The sequence below is a fragment of the Prionailurus viverrinus genome, chromosome B1 (assembly GCF_022837055.1).
Source record: "Prionailurus viverrinus isolate Anna chromosome B1, UM_Priviv_1.0, whole genome shotgun sequence".
Taxonomy (NCBI): domain Eukaryota; kingdom Metazoa; phylum Chordata; class Mammalia; order Carnivora; family Felidae; genus Prionailurus; species Prionailurus viverrinus.
Window position 1 is genome coordinate 1,580,022 of NC_062564.1, and position 9,769 is coordinate 1,589,790.

The 9,769-nt window shown below is 52.3% G+C and overlaps 1 protein-coding gene across 5 annotated transcripts in view; it reads left to right on the forward strand.

Moving 5' to 3' along the window:
- Window positions 1-9,684, forward strand: part of DLGAP2 (DLG associated protein 2) — a 617,576-nt gene extending 607,892 nt beyond the window's left edge. For all 5 annotated transcript variants that reach the window (XM_047856904.1, XM_047856906.1, XM_047856907.1 and 2 more), the window contains 2 exons: window positions 5,722-5,874; window positions 9,304-9,684. In XM_047856904.1, coding sequence (XP_047712860.1) covers window positions 5,722-5,874; window positions 9,304-9,522 — 372 coding nt within the window. In that variant the 3' untranslated portion in view covers window positions 9,523-9,684. The remainder of the gene's footprint in view (window positions 1-5,721; window positions 5,875-9,303) is intronic.
- Window positions 9,685-9,769: the final 85 nt, after the last annotated feature.

The following is a 9,769-nucleotide window of genomic DNA, read 5'->3' on the forward strand; positions in this document are numbered from 1 at the left end:
CTCACGTTCTGTGAGTTTGCAGCCCAGTGAGTGAATGGGAGTCACTGTGGTGCAGCCCAGAGAGGGGGCCACAGCGCGGGGGCCAGGGAGGGGGTTGCGGAAAGATAGCCCCGACCTGTAGGACACCGGCGCAGCTCCGGGCCATCCCCCTCCAGGCTTACGAGGCAGGTGGGAGGTGAGCAGGTGTGACGGCAGGTGTCACCCAGGTGTCACCGATGCAGGCCGAGGTGGGAGGCGGCTTGACTCAGGCAGAAACGGCTGCAGTTAAAGAGATTCAGCAGGGAGTGTAGGGTAATTGGGCTGCATGTTCCGTAGCAGCGAAATGAATGCACCGGGTAACACAGTTGGCATTAAAACTTGGCTCTGATCTTCCTGGGAATCAAAGAGAAAGAAAGCCTGTGCATATGTTTGTAAATACTTAGGTGTGCATATTTGCGGCATCTCTGTGCAAACAGACACATGCACACTTTCCTTTGTGACTGAACGAAGCATCTGCTTAATATCACTTCTAGAAATAACTAAAGAGTATTCACATTACTGTATAGGCTCTTTTATAAATGCATGCATTCATTTTCAGAGCAAACAGTTCCTTAAAATACAAGTAGGTCTGGGGGCACCTGGGTGGCTCAGGCGGTTAAGTGTCTGACTCTTGATTTCGGCTCAGGTCGTGATCTCACGGTTCATGAGTTCGAGTCCCCTGTCGAGCTCTGCCCTAACGGTGTGGAGCCTGCTTGCAATTCTCAATCTGTCCTTCCCCCTTACAGTCTGTCTGTCTGTCTGTCTGTCTCTCTCTCTCCCTCTCTCTCTTTCTCTCATACACACACACACAATAAATAAGTAAACCTTAAAAAAATGCAAGTCGGTCCTAGGCCCGTGGTAACCATGGTGCTTGGTGATTTGACTTTGTTTTGTTTTGTTTTTTAATTGCAACAAGATGTGAATTTACAGAATGTTCTTACACATCAGAGGAAGCATAGCACTAGAGCTGCCAAATCATCCCTTTTAAGTAGGGTCGTTAAAAAGTACGTTTTCTCTAATATTTTCCAGTTAACCCCATTGAAGTTCAGCACGAAATGTGTAAAGTGACCACCATGTCGCCTGTGACATGAAATTATAACCATCACTTAAAAAGGGGGACATAGGGGCGCCTGGGGGCTCAGCTGGTTGAGCGTCCAACTCTTGATTTCGGCTCGGGTCATGATCTCCAGGTTTGTGAATTTGAGTCCTGAGTCGGGCTCTGTGTTGGCAGAAGGGGGCACCTGCGTCATTCTCTCTCTCTGCCCCTCCCCAGCTCGTGCTCTGTCTCTCAAAAGTAAACATTTTTTAATTTAAAAAATGGAACAGAATGGTTTAGGGCTGCTTGGAAGGAACATAGAGCCGTGAGACGCTCAGTTACCATGTTGAGCAAGCGTGCTCCTGCCTCCTGTGTCATATCTCTTTGACTACTGTCCCTGAAGGAGTGGATGTAGGCCGCTGCAGGGCTCCCTACCCTCTGTCACACTGAGTCGGGTTAAGCACCGGTGGTCACGATCTTTAGGAACCCCTTATCTAAAGCACCCGCCACATGCAGTAAAAACGTACAGATTTTGTTCAAGCTTATACAATGCCTGTGTCCTCGCTCCCAGAAGCCCCTGACGTTGGATTTTTAAACGACCCATCCTAATATTTTTGATGCTTCTTACACGTGTCAGATTGCACTTTATCCCAACTGTAAGAATAATCCTTTCGAAATATGTGGTGTTGCTGCTTTCTTTTCTTTGGCATCTATCTAGAACTGGACAAAAGCACAACAAACATCTGCAGGCTTTGTTTCAGCGGAGGGGGGGGTGGGGAACGGGGGGCGGGGGAGTCTGAGACCAGCCAGAGGAAGGTGTTGAGGCAAAGTGGGGGGGGGGGGGGAACGGGGTGTCTGAGACCAGAGGGAGATGCTAGAGTGAAGTTGGCGGGGAGTGTCTGAGACCAGAGGGAGGTGATGGAGTGAAGTGGGGGGGGGGGGGGGTGTCTGAGACCACAAGGAGGTGCTGGAGAGAATTGGGGGGGCAGGTCTGAGACCCAGAGGGAGGTACTGGAGCAAAGTGGGGTGGGGGGTTGTCTGAGACCAGAGGGAGGTGCTGAAGAGGTGGGGGAGTGTCTGAGACCAGAGGGAGGTGCTAGAGCGATGGAGGGGGGTATCTGAGACCAGAGGGAGGTGCTGGAGAGAAGTAGGTTGGGGGTGTCTGAGACCAGAGGGAGGTGCTGGAGTGAATGGGGGGGGTGTCTGAGACGACGAGGTGCTGGAGAGAATTGGGGGTGCGGGGTGTCTGAGACCAGAGGGAGGTGCTAGAGCGAGTGTGGGGGGGTATCTGAGACCGAAGGGAGGTGCTGGAGCGAAGTGGGGTGGGCAGGGTGTCTGAGAGCCAAGGGAGGTGCTGGAATGCAGTGGGGTGTGGGGGTGTCTGAGACCAGAGCGAGGTGCTGGAGCGAAGTGGGGTGGGCAGGGTGTCTGAGAGCCAAGGGAGGTGCTGGAATGCAGTGGGGTGTGGGGGTGTCTGAGACCAGAGCGAGGTGCTGGAGTGAAGTGGGGGGGGGTGTCTGAAACCAGAGGGAGGTGCTGGAGAGAATTGGGGGGGGGGGTCTGAGACTGGAGGGAGGTGCTGGAGTGAGGAGGGGGGGGAGTGTCTGAGACTGGAGGGAGGTGCTGGAGTGAAGAGTGGGGAGGAGTGCTAAGACCAGAGGGAGGTGCTGGAATGAAGAGGGGGGTTGTCTGAGACTGGAGGGAGGTGCTAGAGTGAAGAGTGGGGGGGGGGGGTGTCTGAGACCAGAGAGAGGTGCTGGAGAGTACTGGGGGGGGGGGGGGGGGGTCTGAGACCAGAGGGAGGTGCTGGAATGAGGGGGGTGGGGTGTATGAGCCCAGAGGGAGGTGCTGGACTGAAGAGGGGGGGTGTCTGAGACTGGAGGGAGGTGCTGGAGTGAAGAGTGGGGGTGTGTGTCTGAGACCAGAGAGAGGTGCTGGAGAGAATTGAGGGGGGGGTGTCTGAGACTTGAGGGAGGTGCTGAAGTGTGTGTGGGGGGGGGTGTCTGAGCCCCTGGGAGATGCTGGAGCGAGTGGGGGCCGGGGTGTCTGAGACCAGAGGGAGGTGCTGGGATTAAGCAGGTATGTGTGCTGGCAGCTCAGAGAAGCTTTGGCAGCTGCTGGGAGGTTCAGATGCAGCCCAACCAGTTCAAAGTCAAAGGGAAGACCCTAGAGAACCTGCTGGGTCCTATCCAGATGTTTCGGGTGGACTGAACTCAAGGCAAGGACCTATGGGTCCTCACGGGGTAACAAGGATGCAAAGAGCGATGGGAGGATCTGCCCGTGAACCTGAGGGTGCACACGGGCCACCTGGGCCCACCGCACCGCATCGCCAGGTCTGAGTGCCACTCACACCTACTCGGAGCCAGTCCCACCACCCCCGTGCCCCCCCCCCAGGGCTCCCCAGCCCTTGGAGCCCTCCCAGTACACTGCCCCAGAGCCTGGGACGAGCAGTGCCCATGTCACGGGGACCTCCAATGGCCGGGCCAGCAAGTCTCGTGAACTCTCAGTGGCAGTGATTCACCAGGGATGTCACTGTGTCACTTTGCTGGGGGAGGGGGCGGTGCTCACCGCTGACGTTTAGAAACAATTTCATGAACGTATCCCGGGATCCGACGGCCTAGTGGACCAGATGGAGCCACTCCCCGAAACAGAATAGATATGGACACGGATCCTTTGGGGGCAGCGACTCTCTTCCCTCTGGCCTTCACTCAGCACAGGCCACCAGCTGGTCGCACGCGGCAGGTGGGATTGGGCCCCAAAGTGATCGTTTTGAGGTGGATGTCAAACCACTGCATGTGTGTGTCCCCCCACCCCCCAACGTGATGGCATTAGGAGGTGGTGCCTCTGGCCGAGTCCTGGCAAATGGGGTCAGGGTCCCTGTAAGAGAGACCCAGGGGAGCCCCCAGCCGCTTCCTCCCCATGAGGACACAGCCAGAGTCCCCCCAGCTGGAGGAGTGGCCGCCCAGAACGCGCCCCCACCAGCACGTGGCCGCGAGGCCAGCCTCCAGAGCTGCCAGCAGCAAACGCCCAGTCCCTGGGGCTCATCTAGCAGCCCCGGCAGACTAAGCCGCGGTTTAAAGCGAGTTGAAACAAACCAAACACAAGTCCACGTTGCACTTAACGTGAGCAACGGAGTGGGCTGAAAGCTGCACATTTTAAGCGAATTCACAGAAATGTCTCTGTTTAATCTGAGATGGCCTCACACTGCATCAAAGGAACCACACGTAGAAAAGCCCATTCGCTCACCCCCAGGAATGCAGACCCAGGCCGGTAGAGTCTGACCCAGGGCTGCGGTCCGTCGCCAGCCACAGGCGGTGCGGGAAGGGGCTGGGCAGGTGCCCTCAGACCTTGGGAAGTCACCTGATTTTAACCGTAGGCAACACACAGAAACCGTGTGCGTGCGGGGCACCGTGTGTGTGGAGCAGAGCAGGTCTCTGGGCCACACGCAGCTCACGGACTGCCAGTTTGTGGCTCCGTGGCATTGTCTGCTCTTCTAAGCTCAGGGACCAGTCGGCGAGCTTTCTGTACCTTCGTAAAATTGACTTCATAAAAGTCGTCCTCCCTCTACATGGGAGCAAAGTAAATGCACGGTGGGGGGGAGGGCCTGGGGGGCTCTGTCAGTTGAGCGTCGGACTTGGGCTCAGGTCGTGATCTCACAGTTCGTGGGTTGGATCCCCAGGTCGGGCTCTGCGCTGACAGCTCAGAGCCTGGAGCCTGTTTCAGATTCTGTGTCTCCCTCTCTCTCTGCCCCTCCCCTGCTCACTCTCTCTCTCAGAAATAAACATAAAAAAATAAAAATAAAAATAAAAATACATGGCATTGGAATGAACAGAAACAGACCTGGCTCCAAGCCCAACCTCATGGCCACCTCCCTGTCCCTGTCCCAGGCACCCGGCTGCAGAACAGCCCACAGGGAGACGGAAACCAGAGCAGCCCTATTGCTTTTAGGAATGGCCAAGCATTTGAAAACTGTAATATTTGCCACCGTTTTCAAGGTCTAAGAAAGCCTCTTCAAAACAAAACAGTGAGTGAATGCACCAAGTATATTTCTTTAACAGACTGTATGTTTTCGGAGTTTTAGGCTTGTGGCAAAATTGAGGGGAAGGTACAGAGTTCCCACCCACCCTGTGGCACCACACGCACCATCAACATCCCAACAGCAGGTGCATTTCACACGATCCGTGACCCCGCGTCAACACACATCACCCAGCATCCAGAGTCCACATCAGGGCACTTCTGCTGTCGTGCGTGGTCTGGGTTTGGGCGCACATATAGTGAGTGACATGTAGCCACTATCATGGAATTCCGCAGGGTGGTTTCACTGCCCTAAGAGTCCTATGCTCTGTCCATCCATCCCCCCGCCTGGACCTCTGGCAACCACTGATCTTTTTACTGTCCCCACAGTGTCTTTTCCAGACTGTCACAGAGTTGGAGTCACTCATCATGCAGCCTTTGCACATTCTCTAACCGTCGGCAAATGCTTGCGTTAACTGTCGGCGGCCCTTCGTGGGCTTTCCTGGAATGTTTTGTCAGAGCATGAATTTTTCAGGCTTTCCCCCAATCTGGTTCCTTGAAAAGCATCTGCAGGAAGGAGCGGGGCCCCCACCCCCGAGCCCTGGGCCAGCTGGGGGTGTTCATGGCTCTGAGTTCTGCCCGTGTGTTCTCAGGACCCCAGCGCCATGCCGAGACCCACGTCCCAGGACCTGGCGGGCTACTGGGACATGCTGCAGCTCTCCGTCGAGGACGTCAGCATGAAGTTTGACGAGCTGCACCAGCTGAAGCTCAAAGACTGGAAGATAATAGAGTCTCCGGAGAGAAAGGTAACCCTGCCCGGGCCGCGCGCCCCCCACGTGCTGCTCCCTGCAGGCCCCCGGGGCCTAACCCTAACGCGGCAGGTGCTCCTTTGTGTCGTGCCTCATGGTCTCCAGTCGGCAACGCACGATCAGGTGTGCAGATGCTTGCACGCGGAGCCGGCGATAAGCTGATGTGGGACGAACGCCGCCGGCGGGGGGTACAGGTAACAGGTCCTTCTGCCGTATCTCTGGGACTCGAACGGAAAATCACATGGAGACGAGAGTCTCATTCCTTACAGGGACCTACCCTGTGCCTTCATCAAACCTGTGTCTGGATTATACAGAAATGATTCTCCACAAGGAAGGCGTGAGGTCTGGTTACAGTAACTACCGATTCAGATTAACTTTCTGGTGGTTTATCTCCAGTGGAAGATGAAGACACTGTGGGCTCTACTTAGACTTCCTGTAGATCTCTCAGCCTTCGCCCTTAAATAGGCTGAAAGGTTCCATTAAATTTGAGCCTGTGATCTTTCTCCCCTTCAGATACCATCCATAGTAGGGCTAACAGGTGGGTCCGAATCAGCAACAAATACATTGATTTCCTAACACATTTGAAAGACGCTCTAAGTAATCATAATCTGAATTTCTAGGTAGACATTATCGATTCAAATAAAATGATGAAATTAATCCAACACACTTTAGGGCAGTGGTGTTACTATATAGCAGAGGATGTCTACATAGATATTTAGAACAAAAGCCATCACTGCCATCCTCAATCTTCCTCCAAAGGTGCCACTGACTGTGTCGGTGGAGTTCTGGGCTCGATGTCATAGATGCCACTGCAGGTGACTGTCACACCCCCTCTTTACTAGACAATGGGGCAGAGTGGAGTGGGAAGGTGTAGGCTGTCTGTAAGCCATAAATGGTACATTAGCCAATTCTATCTATGGTCTGGTTTTGTAGTGAAGGAGATCCTAAGATCGCCAATGAAAATGCCATTCTAATAAAATACTAAAAATAGAACCCATTTAACCATCCCAGAGACCTGCGATGATCCCTCCTATTTTTCATTCTTCAGTAACTGACAACTAATACAACCCCTTCTACCTAAGGTATGCAGAGAGAATGGTCCTCAAAATTAAGACAGCCTTTTGCTGAGGGTATACACTATCTATCCATCCATCTATCCATCCACTTGCTGAGGGTATACACCCCACTGCAGACATGAACTGCTCTTTCACACCACTGAGGCCCCAGGCAGTGTGCTTAGGAGCCACTCTACCCTGTCGATCGTCAAGACCACCTGGTCAACCCTCTCCTACCACAGGACACCTGGAGGCCAGGAGTCCCTTTAAACAGGAGACTCCCACAAGAATTGCCCCTGTGTATTTCTTATAGCCCCACACTTCAGGGGCTACCAATTAAAGAGAAAATAATAGGGAGGTAGATACAGTCATGTGCTTAACTTAGGAACTAACTTTTGAAAGAGCTGAATGAAATCTTTAACAAACCCATTACCCTACTGTTGTGGATGCCTGCCAAAGAGTAAGAAGTCGTTGCTTCTGGCCAAGCCATTTAAAAATAAGCCATGGGAATAAAGTGTCAGACACCAAAACAACCTTCCTGCCAAAACCAGTGGGTGGGGTTCTGCCACACGTGTCTGCCCAAGCTGTGCCTTCCCCACAATGTCCTAGCACGTTTGGCCCATTTGCATGTTTGCAGAGGCTGAAGGGAGACACAGGGGTGCGGTTTCCCCCCAACAACTGGATCCCTGCCCAGGAAAGGAAAGGTTCCAGCGCCTTCTGCCAGGCATCCTTCCCTGGGAAGGAGGTAGTCGGCTATGCAGGGCCCTGTCATCACCCACTGGGAAGGGCAGTCCATGTTGGGTCCAGCTTTGTCAGTTAGGATGCACGTTAAATAACACGGCAGGGCTGGGGACACAGACCTTTCACCAAAACAGTAAAGACGCAATATAACATTATATATCATATCTGCTGCAGAACTATGTGATTTAGCCTTCTGGAAAAGGCCTACACCTACTTTTGTGACTTATTTAAGAATATGAGCTAAAGGTCAGAAGTAATTACTTGCATGTTTTTACCAAGCAGGTGAAAAATCTGTCTGTCCGTCCATCCATCCATCATATCTATTATCTACTGTCCATCCATCATATCTATGTATCTATTATCTACCATCTATCTATTATCTATCATCTACCTATCCATCCATCCACCAAATCTGTCAGTCTGTCCACCCATCCATCCATATCTATTAACTATCTACTGTCCATCCATATCTATATATCTATTATCTATCATCTATCTAATCTATTATCATCTATCTATCCATCCACCAAATCTGTCTGTCCGTCCATCCATCCATATCTGTCTGTTCATCCATCAGATCTATTTATCTGTCCATCCATCATATCTGTCCATCTATCCATATCTATTCATCTATCATATCTATCCATCCATCCATATCTATGTATCTATTATCTATCTAATTTACTATCTATCATCTACCCATCCATCCACCAAATGTGTCCATCCATCCATATCTGTCCATCCATATCTGTTTATCCATGTCTGTCTGTCTATTCATCCATCATATCTATGTATCTATCCATCCAGCATATCTATCTGCTTATCCATCTATCTGTCCGTCCATCCATATCTGTCTATCCATCCATCCATCCAGCATATCTATGTATCTATCCATCCATCATATCTATCTATATTATCTATCATCTATCTAATCTATTATCTATCATCTACCTATGCATCCATCCACCAAATCTGTTAGTCTGTCCATCCATCCATCCAGCATATCTATCTGCCTATCCATCTATCTATCCATCCATCCACCCATCTATCCAGCCAGCCAGCCAGCATATCTATGTATGTATGTATGTATGTATCTATTTATCTAATCTATCATCTGTCTAGTCAATGTCAAGGGGTTTTAGGCCCATAACAGCAAATTTGGCTAACAGCTCCCCCATGTAAGATGGTTTCCATGAAGGTCCTTAGAATCCGGAGTCTGCTGAAAAGTCTGTAGCATATGACAGGGATATCAAGTGACACCTTCCAAAATACCTGGGATACTCAAGAACTGAAATTGTGAATATTTGCCAATGCTCAGAGATGGCAAAAATCTAGCAACAGCACGAAAATAAGCCTGAGACCAAGGACACATTCCATGTTACCGTGCGGGACTTGGTTCCTTACGTGTAAGGCTGCCACCTAGCCCCTCTCCCTGCCCTGGAGGGTGTGGGGGAAGTCACGGTGTCCAGCAGGCAGGCGGCAAGGCCACTGTTGGGGGCGTGGGGCCGGGCCGGTCAAGCACTGGGGTGGTGTCCCGGGCAGTTTTCAGTCACCCTGCGCAGAGACCAGGCCCATGGACTGGCGCCGTTCCCCTCTGATGTCCCCAATTTTGACCTGTGATCCTTTTCAGGAAGAAAGAAAGGTCCCCCCTCCAATACCAAAGAAGCCCCCCAGAGGGAAATTTCCTGTCACGAGAGAAAAGTCCCTGGACCTGCCGGACAGACAGCGTCAAGAAGCCCGGAGGCGGCTCATGGCTGCCAAGCGGGCCGCCTCCTTCCGCCAGAATTCGGCCTCGGAGCGCGCAGACAGCATAGAGATCTACATCCCGGAGGCCCAGACGCGGCTCTAGGGGCACCTTTGCCCTCTTTTCTTTTTAACAAGATGCGTGTACAGTTTCTCACCCACCCGCTAATTTTAGTCTCATTTCTCCACCGAATACACCCTGTTGTGTTCTCTGTGCCATAGACACACCGGAATGCGTTCATTTCTGCCGTGCGCCGAGCCCCGGCCAGAGCTCCTCCTCCCTCCTCCCCCACTTCCCCTTCCCCCCTCTTCCTCCTTCCCCCTCCCCCTCCCCTTCCTCTTCCTCCTCCTCC